Below are 22901 nucleotides of genomic sequence, written 5' to 3'. Positions count from 1 at the left end.
ATGATAGAAAGGTGTCAGGACACACAGGACATGGCAGCTCGCTGTGTATGGGGGTGTAGTCACAGAGGGGTCAGAGCGCCCATGCTGACCCCTGACCACTGCTGGCTATGATAGAAAGGTGTCAGGACACACAGGACATGGCAGCTCGCTGTGTATGGGGGGTGTAGTCACAGAGGGGTCAGAGCACCCATGCTGATCCCTGACCACTGCTGGCTATGATAGAATGGTGTCAGGACACAGGACATGGCAGCTGGCTGTGTATGGTGGTGTAGTCACAGAGGGGTCAGAGCGTCCATGCTGACCCCTGACCACTGCTGGCTATGATAGAAAGGTGTCAGGACACACAGGACATGGCAGCTCGCTGTGTATGGGGGGTGTAGTCACAGAGGGGTCAGAGCACCCATGCTGACACCTGACCACTGCTGGCTATGATAGAAAGGTGTCAGGACACACAGGACGTGGCAGCTCGCTGTGTATGGGGGGTGTAGTCACAGAGTGGTCAGAGCGCCCATGCTGACCCCTGACCACTGCTGGCTATGATAGAAAGGTGTCAGGACACACAGGACATGGCAGCTCGCTGTGTATGGGGGTGTGTAGTCACAGAGAGGTCAGAGCGCCCATGCTGACCCCTGACCAATGCTGGCTATGATAGAAAGGTGTCAGGACACACAGGACATGGCAGCTCGCTGTGTATGGGGGGTGTAGTCACAGAGGGGTCAGAGCGCCCATGCTGACCCCTGACCACTGCTGGCTATGATAGAAAGGTGTCAGGACACACAGGACATGGCAGCTCGCTGTGTATGGGGGTGTAGTCACAGAGGGGTCAGAGCGCCCATGCTGACCCCTGACCACTGCTGGCTATGATAGAAAGGTGTCAGGACACACAGGACATGGCAGCTCGCTGTGTATGGGGGGTGTAGTCACAGAGGGGTCAGAGCACCCATGCTGATCCCTGACCACTGCTGGCTATGATAGAATGGTGTCAGGACACAGGACATGGCAGCTGGCTGTGTATGGTGGTGTAGTCACAGAGGGGTCAGAGCGTCCATGCTGACCCCTGACCACTGCTGGCTATGATAGAAAGGTGTCAGGACACACAGGACATGGCAGCTCGCTGTGTATGGGGGGTGTAGTCACAGAGGGGTCAGAGCACCCATGCTGACACCTGACCACTGCTGGCTATGATAGAAAGGTGTCAGGACACACAGGACGTGGCAGCTCGCTGTGTATGGGGGGTGTAGTCACAGAGTGGTCAGAGCGCCCATGCTGACCCCTGCTGGCTATGATAGAAAGGTGTCAGGACACACAGGACATGGCAGCTCGCTGTGTATGGGGGTGTGTAGTCACAGAGAGGTCAGAGCACCCATGCTGACCCCTGACCACTGCTGGCTATGATAGAAAGGTGTCAGGACACAGGACATGGCAGCTCGCTGTGTATGGGGGGTGTAGTCACAGAGGGGTCAGAGCGCCCATGCTGACCCCTGACCACTGCTGGCTATGATAGAAAGGTGTCAGGACACACAGGACATGGCAGCTCGCTGTGTATGGGGGGTGTAGTCACAGAGAGGTCAGAGCGCCCATGCTGACCCCTGACCACTGCTGGCTATGATAGAAAGGTGTCAGGATACACAGGACATGGCAGCTCGCTGTGTATGGGGTGTAGTCACAGAGGGGTCAGAGCGCCCATGCTGACCCCTGACCACTGCTGGCTATGATAGAAAGGTGTCAGGACACAGGACATGGCAGCTCGCTGTGTATGGGGGGTGTAGTCACAGAGGGGTTATGCAGGACCTGCAGTAAGGACTGATATAAGACACCTGGCAGAATGCTGGTACTTGGCTGATAACAGAGAGCAGCAGCAAAGACTTTTCCATTTATTTATTAAATAAATACACTTCACAGAAAAGAATTGATGATTTCTGGTTCACAGGAAACTAAAACATCAGCAAATTCATATGAACAATCATCGGGGGAGGGATCCAATCAGCAGAGGCGGAGCAGGACTCCTCCCATTACTCCGGCTGCCCCTCCTCCCAGATATTGCCCCCCACATGATTAATATATTACAATTCTGTCATAAAAAATACTTTGCTGCCAGAAGAAAGAAAAATCCTCCCTCCCCCTAAAAAAAAAAATTTGGGACAAAACACAGTTAAAAAAAAAAAAAAAAAAAAACACGGCCCCAATGCAGCGGCGGGGGAGGGGGCGGAGCCACAATTTTTGGTTTTAGTTTTTCCTTTTTTTTATAAAACTATTATTTAAGAGCTCTGATGTGTACAAAAGAAAAATGTCCGAGGAGGAAGAAGCTTTATTACAGCAAGAAAGACCCCGACGCTCCGGACCCTCATTCATTCAGCGCCAGAATTATGTCATCCTCCAGATCCGAGTTATCCGAACTATCAGCTGCGGAAGGAAACAGAGGAAGATCAGCGGTGCCATCACTGAGAATACAGCCTATCCATCACTAGAGAGCAGCGGTGCCATCACTGAGAATACAGCCTATCCATCACTAGAGAGCAGCGGTGCCATCACTGAGAATACAGCCTATCCATCACTAGAGAGCAGCGGTGCCATCACTGAGAATACAGCCTATCCATCACTAGAGAGCAGCGGTGCCATCACTGAGAATACAGCCTATCCATCACTAGAGAGCAGCGGTGCCATCACTGAGAATACAGCCTATCCATCACTAGAGAGCAGCGGTGCCATCACTGAGAATACAGCCTATCCATCACTAGAGAGCAGCGGTGCCATCACTGAGAATACAGCCTATCCATCACTAGAGAGCAGCGGTGTCATCACTGAGAATACAGCCTATCCATCACTAGAGAGCAGCGGTGCCATCACTGAGAATACAGCCTATCCATCACTAGAGAGCAGCGGTGCCATCACTGAGAATACAGCCTATCCATCACTAGAGAGCAGCGGTGCCATCACTGAGAATACAGCCTATCCATCACTAGAGAGCAGTGGTGTCATCACTGAGAATACAGCCTATCCATCACTAGAGAGCAGCGGTGCCATCACTGAGAATACAGCCTATCCATCACTAGAGAGCAGTGGTGTCATCACTGAGAATACAGCCTATCCATCACTAGAGAGCAGCGGTGCCATCACTGAGAATACAGCCTATCCATCACTAGAGAGCAGCGGTCACATTACTGAGAATACAGCCTATCCATCACTAGAGAGCAGCGGTGCCATCACTGAGAATACAGCCTATCCATCACTAGAGAGCAGCGGTGCCATCACTGAGAATACAGCCTATCCATCACTAGAGAGCAGCGGTGCCATCACTGAGAATACAGCCTATCCATCACTAGAGAGCAGCGGTGTCATCACTGAGAATACAGCCTATCCATCACTAGAGAGCAGCGGCGCCATCACTGAGAATACAGCCTATCCATCACTAGAGAGCAGCGGCGCCATCACTGAGAATACAGCCTATCCATCACTAGAGAGCAGCGGCGCCATCACTGAGAATACAGCCTATCCATCACTAGAGAGCAGCGGCGCCATCACTGAGAATACAGCCTATCCATCACTAGAGAGCAGCGGTGACATCACTGAGAATACAGCCTATCCCTCACTAGAGAGCAGCGGTGCCATCACTGAGAATACAGCCTATCCATCACTAGAGAGCAACGGCACCATCGTCAGACATGACCCTATACCTCAGCCTCACACTCAGAACTTACAGTCTCCGAGTATCATCTCTACTTCCGGGTCGATATCCGAGTCGTCGTCGTGGCCGTCTTCATCTCCGTCTTCCCCATCATCCTCTTCGTCTTCCAGCAGGTTTGCGAGCTCTTCATCATCAGAGGGGGAGAAGTCGTTCTCTCCGTCCTCTCCCGGCTGCTCGCCGCCCTCCTCCTCCTCATCCAGCTCAGCGTCCAGTAATTGGCCCAGGTCATCAGAGTCGTCTTCGTCGTCGTCATCCTCCTCATCCTCTTGTTCTTCCTCCTCCTATAAAAGTCAGGGGCCATTAACCAAACTGCAGAGTGTGACCTCCGACCCCGAGGGGGAGACCCCCCTTACCTGATCCTCTTCCTCCTCCTCCTCATCATCGGCCAGCCGCTGCCTCCCCACCTCGTAGAGCCGGCACACCGTGTCCATGTTCAGGGAATCCATCGTTCCTTGGTTCTGGGCAGAGAGATAACGGATTAACCCCTGAATATCTGAGCCACTAAGCCCCTCAGGCCGGACCCCCTGCTGACCTCTATCACAGCAAGGTAGCAATCCTTCGTGTCCGTGCACAGGTCAAAGATGTTCCGCTTCACATCAATGGTGGCTGCAAGAGTCATCAATACAAAGAGGGAAAGAGTCAGCTTGGCCCCATCGTGTCTGCCCTCTAGGGGGAGCCCTCCTGGGGTGTGGGGCACTAGGGTCCAGTCTATGGAGAGGGGAGGTAGAGACATGGCCCCATCGTGTCTGCCCTCTAGGGGGAGCCCTCCTGGGGTGTGGGGCACTAGGGTCCAGTCTATGGAGAGGGGAGGTAGAGACATGGCCCCATCGTGTCTGCCCTCTAGGGGGAGCCCTCCTGGGGTGTGGGGCACTAGGGTCCAGTCTATGGAGAGGGGAGGTAGAGGCATGGCCCCATCGTGTCTGCCCTCTAGGGGGAGCCCTCCTGGGGTGTGGGGCACTAGGGTCCAGTCTATGGAGAGGAAAGGTAGAGGCATGGCCCCATCGTGTCTGCCCTCTAGGGGGAGCCCTCCTGGGGTGTGGGGCACTAGGATCAAGTCTATGGAGAGGGGAGGTAGAGGCATGGCCCCATCATGTCTGCCCTCTAGGGGGAGCCCTCCTGGGGTGTGGGGCACTAGGGTCCAGTCTATGGAGAGGGGAGGTAGAGGCATGGCCCCATCGTGTCTGCCCTCTAGGGGGAGCCCTCCTGGGGTGTGGGGCACTAGGGTCCAGTCTATGGAAAGGAGAGGTAGAGGCATGACCCCATCGTGTCTGCCCTCTAGGGGGAGCCCTCCTGGGGTGTGGGGCACTAGGGTCCAGTCTATGGAGAGGGGAGGTAGAGACATGGCCCCATCATGTCTGCCCTCTAGGGGGAGCCCTCCTGGGGTGTGGGGCACTAGGGTCCAGTCTATGGAGAGGGGAGGTAGAGACATGGCCCCATCATGTCTGCCCTCTAGGGGGAGCCCTCCTGGGGTGTGGGGCACTAGGGTCCAGTCTATGGAGAGGGGAGGTAGAGGCATGGCCCCATCATGTCTGCCCTCTAGGGGGAGCCCTCCTGGGGTGTGGAGCACTAGGGTCCAGTCTATGGAGAGGAGAGGTAGAGGCATGGCCCCATCGTGTCTGCCCTCTAGGGGGAGCCCTCCTGGGGTGTGGGGCACTAGGATCCAGTCTATGGAGAGGGGAGGTAGAGGCATGGCCCCATCATGTCTGCCCTCTAGGGGGAGCCCTCCTGGGGTGTGGGGCACTAGGGTCCAGTCTATGGAGAGGGGAGGTAGAGACATGGCCCCATCATGTCTGCCCTCTAGGGGGAGCCCTCCTGGGGTGTGGGGCACTAGGGTCCAGTCTATGGAGAGGGGAGGTAGAGGCATGGCCCCATCATGTCTGCCCTCTAGGGGGAGCCCTCCTGGGGTGTGGGGCACTAGGATCCAGTCTATGGAGAGGAGAGGTAGAGACATGGCCCCATCGTGTCTGCCCTCTAGGGGGAGCCCTCCTGGGGTGTGGGGCACTAGGGTCCAGTCTATGGAGAGGAGAGGTAGAGACATGGCCCCATCGTGTCTGCCCTCTACGGGGGAGCCCTCCTGGGGTGTGGGGCACTAGGGTCCAGTCTATGGAGAGGGGTGGTAGAGGCATGACCCCATCATGTCTGCCCTCTAGGGGGAGCCCTCCTGGGGTGTGGGGCACTAGGGTCCAGTCTATGGAGAGGGGAGGTAGAGGCATGGCCCCATCGTGTCTGCCCTCTAGGGGGAGCCCTCCTGGGGTGTGGGGCACTAGGGTCCAGTCTATGGAGAGGGGATGTAGAGACATGGCCCCATCGTGTCTGCCCTCTAGGGGGAGCCCTCCTGGGGTGTGGGGCACTAGGATCTAGTCTATGGAGAGGAAAGGTAGAGGCATGACCCCATCGTGTCTGCCCTCTAGGGGGAGCCCTCCTGGGGTGTGGGGTACTAGGATCCAGTCTATGGAGAGGGGAGGTAGAGGCATGGCCCCATCGTGTCTGCCCTCTAGGGGGAGCCCTCCTGGGGTGTGGGGCACTAGGGTCCAGTCTATGGAGAGGGGAGGTAGTGACATGGCCCCATCATGTCTGCCCTCTAGGGGGAGCCCTCCTGGGGTGTGGGGCACTAGGGTCCAGTCTATGGAGAGGGGAGGTAGAGGCATGGCCCCATCATGTCTGCCCTCTAGGGGGAGCCCTCCTGGGGGTTGGGGCACTAGGGTCCAGTCTATGGAGAGGGGAGGTAGAGGCATGGCCCCATCATGTCTGCCCTCTAGGGGGAGCCCTCCTGGGGTGTGGGGCACTAGGGTCCAGTCTATGGAGAGGGGAGGTAGAGACATGGCCCCATCATGTCTGCCCTCTAGGGGGAGCCCTCCTGGGGTGTGGGGCACTAGGGTCCAGTCTATGGAGAGGGGAGGTAGTGACATGGCCCCATCATGTCTGCCCTCTAGGGGGAGCCCTCCTGGGGTGTGGGGCACTAGGGTCCAGTCTATGGAGAGGGGAGGTAGTGACATGGCCCCATCATGTCTGCCCTCTAGGGGGAGCCCTCCTGGGGTGTGGGGCACTAGGGTCCAGTCTATGGAGAGGGGAGGTAGTGACATGGCCCCATCGTGTCTGCCCTCTAGGGGGAGCCCTCCTGGGGTGTGGGGTACTAGGATCCAGTCTATGGAGAGGAGAGGTAGAGGCATGACCCCATCGTGTCTGCCCTCTAGGGGGAGCCCTCCTGGGGTGTGGGGCACTAGGGTCCAGTCTATGGAGAGGGGAGGTAGTGACATGGCCCCATCATGTCTGCCCTCTAGGGGGAGTCCTCCTGGGGTGTGGGGCACTAGGGTCCAGTCTATGGAGAGGGGAGGTAGAGACATGGCCCCATCGTGTCTGCCCTCTAGGGGGAGCCCTCCTGGGGTGTGGGGCACTAGGGTCCAGTCTATGGAGAGGAGAGGTAGAGACATGGCCCCATCATGTCTGCCCTCTAGGGGAAGCCCTCCTGGGGTGTGGGGCACTAGGATCCAGTCTATGGAGAGGAGAGGTAGAGACATGGCCCCATCGTGTCTGCCCTCTAGGGGGAGCCCTCCTGGGGTGTGGGGCACTAGGGTCCAGTCTATGGAGAGGGGTGGTAGAGGCATGGCCCCATCATGTCTGCCCTCTAGGGGGAGCCCTCCTGGGGTGTGGGGCACTAGGGTCCAGTCTATGGAGAGGAGAGGTAGAGACATGGCCCCATCGTGTCTGCCCTCTAGGGGGAGCCCTCCTGGGGTGTGGGGCACTAGGGTCCAGTCTATGGAGAGGGGTGGTAGAGGCATGACCCCATCATGTCTGCCCTCTAGGGGGAGCCCTCCTGGGGTGTGGGGCACTAGGGTCCAGTCTATGGAGAGGGGAGGTAGAGGCATGGCCCCATCGTGTCTGCCCTCTAGGGGGAGCCCTCCTGGGGTGTGGGGCACTAGGGTCCAGTCTATGGAGAGGGGAGGTAGTGACATGGCCCCATCATGTCTGCCCTCTAGGGGGAGCCCTCCTGGGGTGTGGGGGACACTCACCGATGGGTTTGTAGTCTGTGGCATTGAATGTGCGGAAAGAGGAACCAAAGGGACTCTTCATCCTCTCCTCCAGGAGGTCGTCCTCGTCGTCGGCCTGGAGCATGGCTAACAGAGGAGATTATAAGATTATTACAGGACGGACAGGGAAGTGAGAGGGGGAGCTGTGGGGGGCACCCACCTCCGTACATCACCGTCCCCGTGTTATTGAAGACCACGCGGCACTGGTCCAGGTCCGGCACCGTATGGAGGAGGTGGAAGGTGCGCAGATCCCACTGAGCGAAGGGTTAAGGAGACACAAACCTAAAATACTACATCATTCACTGACAATCACAAGATCTCTGCACTGATCGCCCCACTCAGTAGGGACCCCACAGGGGGCGGAGCCTGGGTTATCACTTGGTCAGGATACAATCTCGGTGTTGATGATGACCTCCAGGCCGTTGGGGTGAAAGACCCCGCTGATGTTCATGTTGAACTTGTCAAACTTGTGAATGGCTTGAGCAGAGCGCACGTCCCAAAGGACCCCATCATTCAGCACCAGGTCGTCCGTAGGGTTAAAGGTCGCACAGTTCCGCTTGTAGTTATTGGCCAGATCCGGGTTGTATAAAGTCAACAACTTCTGTCCTGTCTGGATGTCATAAATCTGCAGGATGAGAGGCGACATCTTTATCGTCATCACCAATCTGCACAGCAGGACAGGTCACTGCCCCCCGACACCCCCAAATTCAAACCAGACCTGAATAGTCAACTGCCCTGATACATTGTAGCAAATTATCAGATACAGACTGCATGATAGTGCAGCAAACCCTCAGCAGTGACGAGGTCTGGGCCTATCACAGCGACTCACATGAGCGATGTCTTCCTTGGTGCCGATGACTCGGTCCTGGGACAATTTGCTGAATTCCACATAATGATCCTCTGTGAACGAATGTCTGAAAATACAACAACGCAGATGAGATACCGAGACCCCCGGCCTCGCCCACCCCGGAGGAGGAGATACTGAGACCCCTGGCCTCGCCCACCCCGGAGGAGGAGATACTGAGACCCCCGGCCTCGCCCACCCCGGAGGAGGAGATACCGAGACCCCCGGCCTCGCCCACCCCCGGAGGAGGAGATACCGAGACCCCCGGCCTCGTCCACCCCAGAGGAGGAGATACCGAAGACCCCCGGCCTCGCCCACCCCGGAGGAGGAGATACCGAGACCCCCGGCCTCGCCCACCCCGGAGGAGGAGATACCGAGACCCCCGGCCTCGCCCACCCCGGAGGAGGAGATACCGAGACCCCCGGCCTCGTCCACCCCGGAGGAGGAGATACCGAGGACCCCCGGCCTCGTCCACCCCAGAGGAGGAGATACCGAGGACCCCCGGCCTCGTCCACCCCAGAGGAGGAGATACCGAGGACCCCCGGCCTCGTCCACCCCAGAGGAGGAGATACCGAGGACCCCCGGCCTCGCCACCCCAGAGGAGGAGATACCGAGGACCCCCGGCCTCGCCCACCCCGGAGGAGGAGATACTGAGACCCCCGGCCTCGCCCACCCCGGAGGAGGAGATACTGAGACCCCCGGCCTCGCCCACCCCGGAGGAGGAGATACTGAGACCCCCGGCCTCGCCCACCCCGGAGGAGGAGATACTGAGACCCCCGGCCTCGCCCACCCCGGAGGAGGAGATACCGAGGACCCCCGGCCTCGCCCACCCCAGAGGAGGAGATACCGAGGACCCCCGGCCTCGTCCACCCCAGAGGAGGAGATACCGAGGACCCCCGGCCTCGCCCACCCCAGAGGAGGAGATACCGAGGACCCCCGGCCTCGTCCACCCCAGAGGAGGAGATACCGAGGACCCCCGGCCTCGCCCACCCCAGAGGAGGAGATACTGAGGACCCCCGGCCAAGCCCGTCCGCCCCCCCCCCCCCCCCCCCGGAGGAGAAGATACCGAGGACCCCCGGCATCGCATCCCACCCGTCCCCCCCCCCCCCGCGGAGGAGGAGATACCGAGGACCCCCGGCCCCCCACCCTCGGAGGAGGAGATACCGAGGACCCCCGGCCCCCCACCCTCGGAGGAGGAGATACCGAGGACCCCCGGCCTGGCCCCCCCCCCCCCGGAGAAGGAGATACCGAGGACCTCTGTGAACGAATGTCTGAAAATACAACAACGCAGATGAGATACCGAGACCCCCGGCCTCGCCCACCCCAGAGGAGGAGATACCGAGGACCCCCGGCCTCGCCCACCCCAGAGGAGGAGATACCGAGACCCCCGGCCTCGCCCACCCCAGAGGAGGAGATACCGAGACCCCCGGCCTCGCCCACCCCAGAGGAGGAGATACCGAGACCCCCGGCCTCGCCCACCCCAGAGGAGGAGATACCGAGACCCCCGGCCTCGCCCACCCCGGAGGAGGAGATACCGAGACCCCCGGCCTCGCCCACCCCAGAGGAGGACATACTGAGGACCCCCGGCCTCGTCCACCCCAGAGGAGGAGATACCGAGACCCCCGGCCTCGCCCACCCCGGAGGAGGAGATACTGAGACCCCCGGCCTCGCCCACCCCGGAGGAGGAGATACCGAGGACCCCGGCCTCGCCCACCCCGGAGGAGGAGATACCGAGGACCCCCGGCCTCGTCCACCCCAGAGGAGGAGATACCGAGGACCCCCGGCCTCGTCCACCCCAGAGGAGGAGATACCGAGGACCCCCGGCCTCGCCCACCCCAGAGGAGGAGATACCGAGGACCCCCGGCCTCGTCCACCCCAGAGGAGGAGATACCGAGGACCCCCGGCCTCGCCCACCCCAGAGGAGGAGATACTGAGGACCCCCGGCCAAGCCCGTCCGCCCCCCCCCCCCCCCCCCGGAGGAGAAGATACCGAGGACCCCCGGCATCGCATCCAATCCCCCCCCCCCCCCCCGCGGAGGAGGAGATACCGAGGACCCCCGGCCCCCCACCCTCGGAGGAGGAGATACCGAGGACCCCCGGCCCCCCACCCTCGGAGGAGGAGATACCGAGGACCCCCGGCCCCCCACCCCCGGAGAAGGAGATACCGAGGACCTCTGTGAACGAATGTCTGAAAATACAACAACGCAGATGAGATACCGAGACCCCCGGCCTCGCCCACCCCAGAGGAGGAGATACCGAGGACCCCCGGCCTGGCCCCCCCCCCCCCCCCCCGGAGAAGGAGATACCGAGGACCTCTGTGAACGAATGTCTGAAAATACAACAACGCAGATGAGATACCGAGACCCCCGGCCTCGCCCACCCCAGAGGAGGAGATACCGAGGACCCCCGGCCTCGCCCACCCCAGAGGAGGAGATACCGAGACCCCCGGCCTCGCCCACCCCAGAGGAGGAGATACCGAGGACCCCCGGCCTCGTCCACCCCAGAGGAGGAGATACCGAGGACCCCCGGCCTCGCCCACCCCAGAGGAGGAGATACCGAGACCCCCGGCCTCGCCCACCCCGGAGGAGGAGATACCGAGACCCCCGGCCTCGCCCACCCCAGAGGAGGACATACTGAGGACCCCCGGCCTCGCCCACCCCAGAGGAGGAGATACCGAGGACCCCCGGCCTCGCCCACCCCAGAGGAGGAGATACTGAGACCCCCGCCCTCGCCCACCCCAGAAGAGGACATACTGAGACCCCCGGCCTCACCCACCCAGGACCCCACTCACTTCATGTCAAAGACGGACTTCATGCCCCATAGCGCAGACAGCGGTTGGCTCCAGGTGGCTGCAGTCAGGAGAAGGGACCCGTCCTGAGGGACAAGACAAACAGTCAATGGGAGTCCAGGAGCAAACCTGGAAGATACAGCCTGGAGCAGTGGTCACACCCTGTGATTAGATACAGCCTGGGGCAGTGACCACACCCTGTGATTAGATACAGCCTGGAGCAGTGATCACACCCTGTGATTAGATACAGCCTGGAGCAGTGACCACACCCTGTGATTAGATACAGCCTGGAGCAGTGACCACACCCTGTGATTAGATACAGCCTGGAGCAGTGACCACGCCCTGTGATTAGATACAGCCTGGAGCAGTGGTCACACCTGTGATTAGATACAGCCTGGAGCAGTGGTCACACCCTGTGATTAGATACAGCCTGGAGCAGTGGTCACACCCTGTGATTAGATACAGCCTGGAGCAGTGGCCACGCCCTGTGATTAGATACAGCCTGGAGCAGTGGTCACACCCTGTGATTAGATACAGCCTGGAGCAGTGGTCACACCCTGTGATTAGATACAGCCTGGAGCAGTGGTCACACCCTGTGATTAGATACAGCCTGGAGCAGTGGTCACACCCTGTGATTAGATACAGCCTGGAGCAGTGGTCACACCCTGTGATTAGATACAGCCTGGAGCAGTGGTCACACCTGTGATCAGATACAGCCTGGAGCAGTGGTCACACCTGTGATTAGATACAGCCTGGAGCAGTGGTCACACCTGTGATTAGATACAGCCTGGAGCAGTGGTCACACCCTGTGATTAGATACAGCCTGGAGCAGTGGTCACACCCTGTGATTAGATACAGCCTGGAGCAGTGGTCACACCCTGTGATTAGATACAGCCTGGAGCAGTGGTCACACCCTGTGATTAGATACAGCCTGGAGCAGTGGTCACACCTGTGATTAGATACAGCCTGGAGCAGTGGTCACACCCTGTGATTAGATACAGCCTGGAGCAGTGGTCACACCCTGTGATTAGATACAGCCTGGAGCAGTGGTCACACCCTGTGATTAGATACACCCTAGAGCAGTGGTCACACCTGTGATTAGATACACCCTGGAGCAGTGGCCACACCTGTGATTAGATACAGCCTGGAGCAGTGGTCATGACTTACCCGTGAGGGCTCCAGGTGTGTTATGGCGGAGTTGTGGCAGTTGTAGCTGGCCTCCTCCTGCCCGCTGAACACATTATACAGCTTGAGTTGCCCGGTGCAGGTGCCCAGCATCAGGAAACGCTCCCGAGCGGAGAACGCACAGCACGTGAAGCCGCTCTCATCCTCGTTGGCTTCTCTGAACACAGAGATGGGTCTGAACCTGGAGACAGAGGACAATGGTGGTGAGAGGACATCACGTATCAGCGAGGCATCTCGTCTATAAGGATCTCACCTGCCAAATATAAGGTGTCTGTCAAAGCAGCCCCCATCCACGCCTCCATATTTGGGGAAGGCGGCCCGGCGGGTGAGTCGTGAAGTGCAATTGGTCGGTGCCTGTCTGCGCTGTTTGGGTTCTGGACATTGGTGGGGAGTAAAAAGGGAAAAGGGAGGGCAAATGGCCACTGGATTCTTACAGCGAGCGTGCTGCTCCCGCAAGTATTCAGTCATGATACTGTCCAGGGTGGGCGGCGAGGGCACGTGGCGTTCCAGCTGCTTCCTGATGGCCGGGCTCTGACTGTAGGCGCCGTGGTCCGACTTCTGTCTCAGAACACGGGATGATCTCTTACCATTGCAGGGCGACTGACGTTCTCGCACAAAACTGATACGACCGATGAGGGGAGAACCTGTGGCGGCAGGGGCAGGCGAAGACAACTGAGGCGGCAACTGGCTGCGAGATGGAGGGTGAGGACACATGCTGCTGGTAGACAAGCGGGCTGGTATGCGTGGGGTCCGTGGCAAGGTCACCGGAGAGGAGGTAGCTGGTGGCTGAGCAGTGGCTGCTGGCAGGAAGGATGAGGAGTGGGACGCGGCGGTCATGGGCAGGTCCGCCTCGCGGGTCAAAGCTGTTGCTGTTTCCTGCAGCCCCTTGGAGATGAGATGGTTGCGAATTAACACCAGGAGTTCCTTCTCTGGGAAGCTGATACGAGACTGTGCCACCACATCCGCCTTCTGCAGCCGTGCCAGGGACACGTCACTGCCCATCAGCAGGGGCTTACCAGAGACCCTCTCAATCAGCTCTGCCGCAAACTTGCAGAAGCGGACGTGCTCGCTGCGCTTGTCTTGGAGGATGGGCTCCTTCATGAGCTGCTGGATTTGGCCGCTGCTGAATAGCGGAAGCTTGCTGATGATCTGTCTGACTGATGTGCTGCGACTTAGACCCACCAATGCCTTACAGGCCAAGGCGCGGATCTGGTCGGCGTCTGTGATGGGCATCTTCACCGACAGCAGTGACAGCAGGACCTTGATGCCATTATTAGACTGAACCACGTTCCACATCTTGGCTAGTGTGGGCTCCCCGCTCCCACCACGTCCATGTGGCTGGTACACTTGAGACATGGGTGTGCGCCGCCGTGGGGTCCCGGAGACATACTTCCCAATGCTGGAAATCCGTGTTTCTGGGCCACATACACAGTTGATGATTATCAGTAAGGCCGATTTCTGGATGTCTGCATCGTGGGTGAAGAACTCTCCCTCCGCCACTCCCAAGACAATGCTCATCCCTGAGGAGGAAGAAGAGAGGTGAAGCCAGAGAGCAGGAGCCTCCACAACACGGACAATTCATTACGTGTCCTCTTACCTACAGTGGAGACGGTGGAACCCGCCTCATCCAACACATCCACCGGCTCCGCCAGCTGCAGCTGAATTTTTGGCACCACAGTAAGGATGGAAAGGATGTCCAGAGCATAGCGGACAGTGTCATTTCTGGTGGGAGATTGAGATACAAGCCATGAATCCTGCCGGGCTGCAGAACCGAGTCACATACACACACAGAGATGCCAAGCTCCACAGACCAAGACATTTCATGCATTTGTCACTCACCGGGCGTAATATGTCTTCCAGCTGCAGGCGATGGAGATGAGCTGGAGCAACAGCTGCACACAGGAAAGTTTTAGGAAGACCTCTGCAGGTTCCCAGTACATCTGAGAAGGGCCAAACATTATTAGGTACTCCATCATCTCCACAACCTGCTCCCGGGGGTATGAAAAGGCCTGAGAAGAAAACAATGGAGGAGTCTGTGATGGAGGAAGCCGCACCATGTCCACTGCCTATCTCTGGGAACACACAGGACGATGGCTACTCACCTTGTATGGAGGGGTAGGGTGGATGGGCAGGCCGCCTTCTGTGCGCTGCAGTGATTGCTTGACTTGCTCCACCTTGATGGCGAGATGAACCTCAAAGTATTTGCGTAATGCCATGCACGTGTGCTTTCCTGTTTGACGACTTGCAAAGATCTCGTCATCGCTCAGCAAGGCTCCCTGGTCCTCCAGGTTCAGGATCTCCAGAGTACTGATCTGTGTGCAGGAGATGTATACATTAGGGGTCCACTCCTATAGTACCGAGCTCCCGGGATCAGAGCTGCACAAATATTGAGAGAAACCAGAGGAGAAAGAACTGGACAGAGCCAGAGACACAAGAGGTCTTCATGGGGAATGTGTACAACAGGAAGAAATACAAGCCCCTAATTCTAACTCCCAGCATCCCCTGCCAGGCTTCTCTTACAAGATTCACCAGCCGCCGCAGTCCGTCTTGGTTGTCGAACAGCTCCAGGACAGCCCGGAAGGTGAAGCAGATGGAGAAGAACATGGTGGCGTGACAGCAGCCGGATGCATGGGAGCACTCCATCAGCCAGAGCGTGTAGTTCACTACATCAGCCAGCACCTTGTGGGGGTGCATGCAGACCTAGGAAGAGAGCAGATAGGGTGAGGACCCTCCTCTGGGACTAGGGGGGCAGTGCACCTTGCTAGTAAGGATCCCAGATATTATAGGTGGAGATATTATAGGTATTCTTCAGGCCTTAATGACCCACATGAAATACACAGTATATGGCTTTGGTCCGTCCTTTTCTGTTGTAGTTGTAGCGAGTGCTCTGCTTGCTGACAACGAATGGGAGGAGTTCTCACTGCAGGAGAGCTCGTTACAGTCTGTGGAGCACTCACCCGTTCCATGGCATCCTGATTGTAGGACAGGTAGTACAGACACATGGACACCCCAGTAGCTGCCATGGAAGGCCGAGGTATCTCCAGCAGCTTCTGCACCCCACCGTGAGCCACAAACTCTGCAGCAAACTTGTTGTGAAGAAGAAGAGAAGCCAAATGCTGCAGAGTAAAGACAGTGGTAAGATGGCTGAACACAACGCGCCCCTGTCAGTCACTAATCATCATATAGAGTTAACCTTCAGCGCCTCGAACGTCAGGAGAACATCGTTTGTTCGCTTCAGGTCGATGTAATACATCATCAGCTCCCGGGAACCCATCTGCATGAATATAGGGAGCAGCTGGAGGGGATAGAAGAGGGAAAAGTGACAATCGGCCTTCCGAACCACCAAACCCTGATCCCCGAGGTGGGTAAAACGTGTAATCCCGACCCCCGGGGAGGATAAGACATGTAGTCCCCGACCCCCGTGGTGGGTAAAACATGTAATTCCTGACCCCCAAGGTGGGTAAAACATGTAATCCCCAACTCCCCATGTGGGTGAGACATGTAATCCTCGATGCCCGTTTTGGAAGATATGTAACAGCTGGGGATGCAGAGATATAACCCCAGGGGCATAAGACATGCAAGTCCCAAGCCCTTGGTGGAAAAAATGTAACCACTAGGGGTGGGAAGAGATGTGACCCCTCACCTCCTGGTATTCTCCTAGTGGTGTCAGATACTGCAGGATCAGCCGCTGCTCGATGGCCGGGGTCAGAGGTGACAGGCTGTAGTTGGTGCCAATCACCCAGACAGACATCTCTGACCAGCTGCTGTTGGAGAGTTCGCTGGGCGCTCGCTCAGCCTCGGAAAAGCTGAGTTTCTGTTTCACTTTACGGAGCGTTTCTCCCTCTGGCTTTGTTCTCCGTGGCGGACCGGTGCCATCAGAATTCACCATGACCCCAAGACCTGGACATGTCCCTGCCTGGAAAGAGAGGTCAAGATTTTCCGCCTTTGTTCTTGTAACAAGCGAATTCTCTCCGTAGTCCATGTCCACGGCCTCTTCGTCCAGGGGGAGAAGGGGCTCACCGAGGGGCTTACGAGGACTCGGGCGCTTGCTGTCCTGCTTTGTAGAGGATTCCCGGACTGAAGTTCACGAAGCCTGCGCAAAACAAGCGCGACCTGTGGAGAGAGGTCAGAGGGGCTGGATGCGGGATATGTCTGTGCAGGTCAGTATCTGGGCTCTAGGACCCTCCATACACAGAGCCCAGTAAGACCCTCCAATGATCTTACCATCTGGGAGTTCTCATCGCGGTAATTTGCAGCAATGTCTTGATTCTCCATGGCTCCTCCCAGCAGACCGATGGCGAATGTGCGGAGCGGCTGCTCGGCCTCCCGCGCCCATTTAAAAAGGTTTTCCACGATCCCTTCTAATAACACATCAATCAACATCTGTAGGAGGCCCATCCCCGGGTACAAGGAGTGATAGAGGAGGAGGGCACATCCCCGGGTACAAGGAGTGATAGAGGAGGAGGGCACATCCCCGGGTACAAAGGAGAGGTAGAGGAGGAGGGCACATCCCCGGGTACAAGGAGAGGTAGAGGAGGGGGCACATCCCCGGGTACAAGGAGTGATAGAGGAGGAGGGCACATCCCCGGGTACAAGGAGAGGTAGAGGAGGGGGGCACATCCCCGGGTACAAGGAGTGGTAGAGGAGGGGGGCACATCCCCAGGTACAAGGAGTGGTAGAGGAGGGGGGCACATCCCCCGGGTACAAGGAGTGGTAGAGGAGGGGGGCACATCCCCCGGGTACAAGGAGTGGTAGAGGAGGGGGGCACATCCCCGGGTACAAGGAGTGGTAGAGGAGGGGGCACATCCCCGGGTACAAGGAGTGGTAGAGGAGGGGGCACATCCCCGGGTACAAGGAGTGATAGAGGAGGAGGGCACATCCCCGGGTACAAGGAGAGGTAGAGGAGGAGGGCACATCCCCGGGTACAAGGAGAGGTAGAGGAGGGGGCACATCCCCGGGTACAAGGAGAGGTAGAGGAGGGGGACACATCCCCGGGTACAAGGAGTGGTAGAGGAGGAGGGCACATCCCCGGGTACAAGGAGAGGTAGAGGAGGGGGCACATCCCCGGGTACAAGGAGTGATAGAGGAGGAGGGCACATCCCCGGGTACAAGGAGAGGTAGAGGAGGGGGGCACATCCCCGGGTACAAGGAGTGGTAGAGGAGGGGGGCACATCCCCAGGTACAAGGAGTGGTAGAGGAGGGGGGCACATCCCCAGGTACAAGGAGTGGTAGAGGAGGGGGGCACATCCCCCGGGTACAAGGAGTGGTAGAGGAGGGGGGCACATCCCCCGGGTACAAGGAGTGGTAGAGGAGGGGGCACATCCCCGGGTACAAGGAGTGGTAGAGGAGGGGGGCACATCCCCGGGTACAAGGAGTGGTAGAGGAGGGGGGCACATCCCCCGGGTACTAGGAGTGGTAGAGGAGGGGGCACATCCCCGGGTACAAGGAGTGGTAGAGGAGGGGGGCACATCCCCGGGTACAAGGAGAGGTAGAGGAGGGGGCACATCCCCGGGTACAAGGAGTGGTAGAGGAGGGGGCACATCCCCGGGTACAAGGAGTGGTAGAGGAGGGGGGCACATCCCCGGGTACAAGGAGTGGTAGAGGAGGGGGGCACATCCCCGGGTACAAGGAGTGGTAGAGGAGGGGGGCACATCCCCGGGTACAAGGAGTGGTAGAGGAGGGGGCACATCCCCGGGTACAAGGAGTGGTAGAGGAGGGGGGCACATCCCCGGGTACAAGGAGTGGTAGAGGAGGGGGCACATCCCCGGGTACAAGGAGTGGTAGAGGAGGGGGGCACATCCCCGGGTACAAGGAGTGGTAGAGGAGGGGGGCACATCCCCGGGTACAAGGAGTGGTAGAGGAGGGGGGCACATCCCCGGGTACAAGGAGTGGTAGAGGAGGGGGGCACATCCCCGGGTACAAGGAGTGGTAGAGGAGGGGGGCACATCCCCGGGTACAAGGAGTGGTAGAGGAGGGGGCACATCCCCGGGTACAAGGAGTGGTAGAGGAGGGGGGCACATCCCCGGGTACAAGGAGTGGTAGAGGAGGGGGGCACATCCCCGGGTACAAGGAGTGGTAGAGGAGGGGGGCACATCCCCGGGTACAAGGAGTGGTAGAGGAGGGGGCACATCCCCGGGTACAAGGAGTGGTAGAGGAGGGGGGCACATCCCCGGGTACAAGGAGTGGTAGAGGAGGGGGGCACATCCCCAGGTACAAGGAGTGGTAGAGGAGGGGGGCACATCCCCAGGTACAAGGAGTGGTAGAGGAGGGGGGCACATCCCCGGGTACAAGGAGTGGTAGAGGAGGGGGGCACATCCCCGGGTACAAGGAGTGGTAGAGGAGGGGGGCACATCCCCGGGTACAAGGAGTGGTAGAGGAGGGGGGCACATCCCCGGGTACAAGGAGTGGTAGAGGAGGGGGGCACATCCCCGGGTACAAGGAGTGGTAGAGGAGGGGGGCACATCCCCGGGTACAAGGAGTGGTAGAGAAGGGGGGCACATCCCCGGGTACAAGGAGTGGTAGAGGAGGGGGGCACATCCCCGGGTACAAGGAGAGGTAGAGGAGGGGGCACATCCCCGGGTACTAGGAGAGGTAGAGGAGAGGGGCACATCCCCGGGTACAAGGAGAGGTAGAGGAGGGGGCACATCCCCGGGTACAAGGAGTGATAGAGGAGGGGGGCACATCCCCGGGTACAAGGAGAGGTAGAGGAGGGGGGCACATCCCCGGGTACAAGGAGTGGTAGAGGAGGGGGGCACATCCCCGGGTACAAGGAGTGGTAGAGGAGGGGGACACATCCCCGGGTACAAGGAGAGGTAGAGGAGGGGGCACATCCCCGGGTACAAGGAGAGGTAGAGGAGGGGGCACATCCCCGGGTACAAGGAGTGGTAGAGGAGGGGGGCACATCCCCCGGGTACAAGGAGTGGTAGAGAAGGGGGGCACATCCCCGGGTACAAGGAGTGGTAGAGGAGGGGGGCACATCCCCGGGTACAAGGAGAGGTAGAGGAGGGGGCACATCCCCGGGTACTAGGAGAGGTAGAGGAGAGGGGCACATCCCCGGGTACAAGGAGAGGTAGAGGAGGGGGGCACATCCCCGGGTACAAGGAGTGATAGAGGAGGGGGGCACATCCCCGGGTACAAGGAGTGGTAGAGGAGGGGGGCACATCCCCGGGTACAAGGAGTGGTAGAGGAGGGGGCACATCCCCGGGTACAAGGAGTGGTAGAGGAGGGGGCACATCCCTGGGTAAGATGGGGGACGCACCTTCTCCTGGAAGACGACGGCGGTCTCCAGCCCGGGCATGATGTCCAGGAGGAGGCGGCAGGCTGCGGTGTTGAGCGGGGGCTCGCGGCTCGTCATGACGTAGGCGTTTACCAGCTGCCGGGAGAAAATGGAAAGTAGGTGATGAGGGCGACGCCTCCAGCCCCCACTTCCACCCCCCCGCGCAGGAGGAACCCAGGACTCACCGCGTTCATGAAGTCATCGTTCTTGAAGAGGATCCGCAGCAGGTGTCCCAGCATGCACTCTGGGTTTGCCCGACCTGGAAAATACAAAGTATTTATATAAGGTGAGGGTCAACCGGGAGGGCAAAGGTCACAGAAATCACTGCACTGACCTGGATGACGGTCGTCAAAGGGGTCGGGGTCGCCCTTGCGATATTCCTCCGTCTCTTTCTCGATGAGCTCTGACATTCTAGGGGCAAAAAAACAAAAGGAGGAAAACAATGACATTTAATAACCCCCCCCCCCTGTAATAATGGAATAGCCGAGAGCGTCTCACCTGGTCAGGAGGGGCACCATGTCCTGCCCGCTGCCATGCCCCGTCTCCCACTGCTCCAACAGCGACGTCAGCTCTGCCTTAGAGTCTACGTGAGCGGCTGAGGACGACATGTCTGCAAGACCAGGAGAGGAAGACCCCCACATCATAACAGCATAACAGCAGGGTCCCCCCAGGACTATCACCATGGACACTGCTGCACCCCAACTTATAGGACGAGGCAATGACAAAGGGGCAACCAACCAGACACTGTCACTGGACCAGAACCTGTCTCTCCTGTGACCCAACTGTCTCTATGGCTCATACACAGCGCCAGATTATACTCCCCATGTATCTCTATGGCTCATACACAGCGCCGGATTATACTCCCCATGTATCTCTATGGCTCATACACGGCACCGGATTATACTCCCCATGTGTCTCTATGGCTCATACACAGCGCCGGATTATACTCCTCATGTGTCTCTATGGCTCATACACAGCGCCAGATTATACTCCCCATGTATCTCTATGGCTCATACACGGCGCCGGATTATACTCCCCGTGTATCTCTATGGCTCATACACAGCACCAGATTATACTCCCCATGTATCTCTATGGCTCATACACGGCACCGGATTATACTCCCCATGTGTCTCTATGGCTCATACACGGCACCGGATTATACTCCCCGTGTATCTCTATGGCTCATACACGGCACCGGATTATACTCCCCATGTGTCTCTATGGCTCATACACGGCGCCGGATTATACTCCCCATGTATCTCTATGGCTCATACACGGCGCCGGATTATACTCCCCATGTATCTCTATGGCTCATACACGGCGCCGGATTATACTCCCCGTGTATCTCTATGGCTCATACACGGCACCGGATTATACTCCCCATGTATCTCTATGGCTCATACACAGCACCGGATTATACTCCCCGTGTATCTCTATGGCTCATACACGGCACCGGATTATACTCCCCATGTATCTCTATGGCTCATACACGGCACCGGATTATACTCCCCATGTGTCTCTATGGCTCATACACGGCACCGGATTATACTCCCCGTGTATCTCTATGGCTCATACACGGCACCGGATTATACTCCCCATGTGTCTCTATGGCTCATACACGGCGCCGGATTATACTCCCCGTGTATCTCTATGGCTCATACACGGCGCCGGATTATACTCCCCGTGTATCTCTATGGCTCATACACGGCGCCGGATTATACTCCCCGTGTATCTCTATGGCTCATACACGGCGCCGGATTATACTCCCCATGTATCTCTATGGCTCATACACGGCGCCGGATTATACTCCCCGTGTATCTCTATGGCTCATACACGGCGCCGGATTATACTCCCCATGTATCTCTATGGCTCATACACGGCACCGGATTATACTCCCCATGTGTCTCTATGGCTCATACACGGCGCCGGATTATACTCCCCATGTATCTCTATGGCTCATACACGGCGCCGGATTATACTCCCCGTGTATCTCTATGGCTCATACACGGCGCCGGATTATACTCCCCATGTATCTCTATGGCTCATACACGGCACCGGATTATACTCCCCATGTGTCTCTATGGCTCATACACGGCGCCGGATTATACTCCCCATGTATCTCTATGGCTCATACACGGCACCGGATTATACTCCCCATGTGTCTCTATGGCTCATACACAGCGCCGGATTATACTCCCCATGTGTCTCTATGGCTCATACACGGCGCCGGATTATACTCCCCGTGTATCTCTATGGCTCATACACGGCGCCGGATTATACTCCCCATGTGTCTCTATGGCTCATACACAGCGCCGGATTATACTCCTCATGTGTCTCTATGGCTCATACACAGCGCCGGATTATACTCCCCATGTATCTCTATGGCTCATACACGGCGCCGGATTATACTCCCCATGTATCTCTATGGCTCATACACAGCGCCGGATTATACTCCTCATGTGTCTCTATGGCTCATACACAGCGCCGGATTATACTCCCCGTGTGTCTCTATGGCTCATACACAGCGCCGGATTATACTCCCCGTGTGTCTCTATGGCTCATACACAGCGCCGGATTATACTCCCATGTGTCTCTATGGCTCATACACGGCGCCGGATTATACTCCCCATGTGGTCTCTATGGCTCATACACGGCGCCGGATTATACTCCCCATGTATCTCTATGGCTCATACACGGCGCCGGATTATACTCCCCAGTGTATCTCTATGGCTCATACACAGCGCCGGATTATACTCCCCATGTGTCTCTATGGCTCATACACGGCGCCAGATTATACTCCCCATGTGTCTCTATGGCTCATACACGGCGCCGGATTATACTCCCCATGTGTCTCTATGGCTCATACACAGTGCCGGATTATACTCCCCATGTGTCTCTATGGCTCATACACAGCGCCGGATTATACTCCCCATGTATCTCTATGGCTCATACACGGCGCCGGATTATACTCCCCATGTATCTCTATGGCTCATACACAGTGCCGGATTATACTCCCCATGTGTCTCTATGGCTCATACACAGCGCCGGATTATACTCCCCATGTATCTCTATGGCTCATACACGGCGCCGGATTAT

General features: G+C 58.1%; 1 protein-coding gene across 1 annotated transcript in view; it reads right to left on the bottom strand.

Annotated features, from left to right (window-relative positions):
- Positions 1 to 1863: 1863 nt before the first annotated feature.
- Positions 1864 to 22901, bottom strand: part of DCAF1 (DDB1 and CUL4 associated factor 1) — a 29029-nt gene continuing 7991 nt past the window's right edge. The window contains 24 exon segments of the mRNA XM_072129145.1: positions 1864 to 2403; positions 3699 to 3966; positions 4039 to 4143; positions 4218 to 4291; positions 7696 to 7800; positions 7874 to 7967; positions 8105 to 8338; positions 8543 to 8627; positions 11348 to 11430; positions 12512 to 12710; positions 12783 to 14049; positions 14127 to 14251; positions 14369 to 14538; positions 14632 to 14841; positions 15050 to 15229; positions 15487 to 15645; positions 15723 to 15824; positions 16173 to 16606; positions 16609 to 16642; positions 16754 to 16890; positions 19784 to 19901; positions 19991 to 20064; positions 20140 to 20216; positions 20304 to 20415. Coding sequence (XP_071985246.1) covers positions 2345 to 2403; positions 3699 to 3966; positions 4039 to 4143; positions 4218 to 4291; positions 7696 to 7800; positions 7874 to 7967; positions 8105 to 8338; positions 8543 to 8627; positions 11348 to 11430; positions 12512 to 12710; positions 12783 to 14049; positions 14127 to 14251; positions 14369 to 14538; positions 14632 to 14841; positions 15050 to 15229; positions 15487 to 15645; positions 15723 to 15824; positions 16173 to 16606; positions 16609 to 16642; positions 16754 to 16890; positions 19784 to 19901; positions 19991 to 20064; positions 20140 to 20216; positions 20304 to 20413 — 4503 coding nt within the window. The 5' untranslated portion in view covers positions 20414 to 20415 and the 3' untranslated portion in view covers positions 1864 to 2344.

The sequence above is a fragment of the Engystomops pustulosus genome, chromosome 10 (assembly GCF_040894005.1).
Source record: "Engystomops pustulosus chromosome 10, aEngPut4.maternal, whole genome shotgun sequence".
Taxonomy (NCBI): domain Eukaryota; kingdom Metazoa; phylum Chordata; class Amphibia; order Anura; family Leptodactylidae; genus Engystomops; species Engystomops pustulosus.
This window is presented reverse-complemented; position numbering and strand designations above follow the sequence as displayed.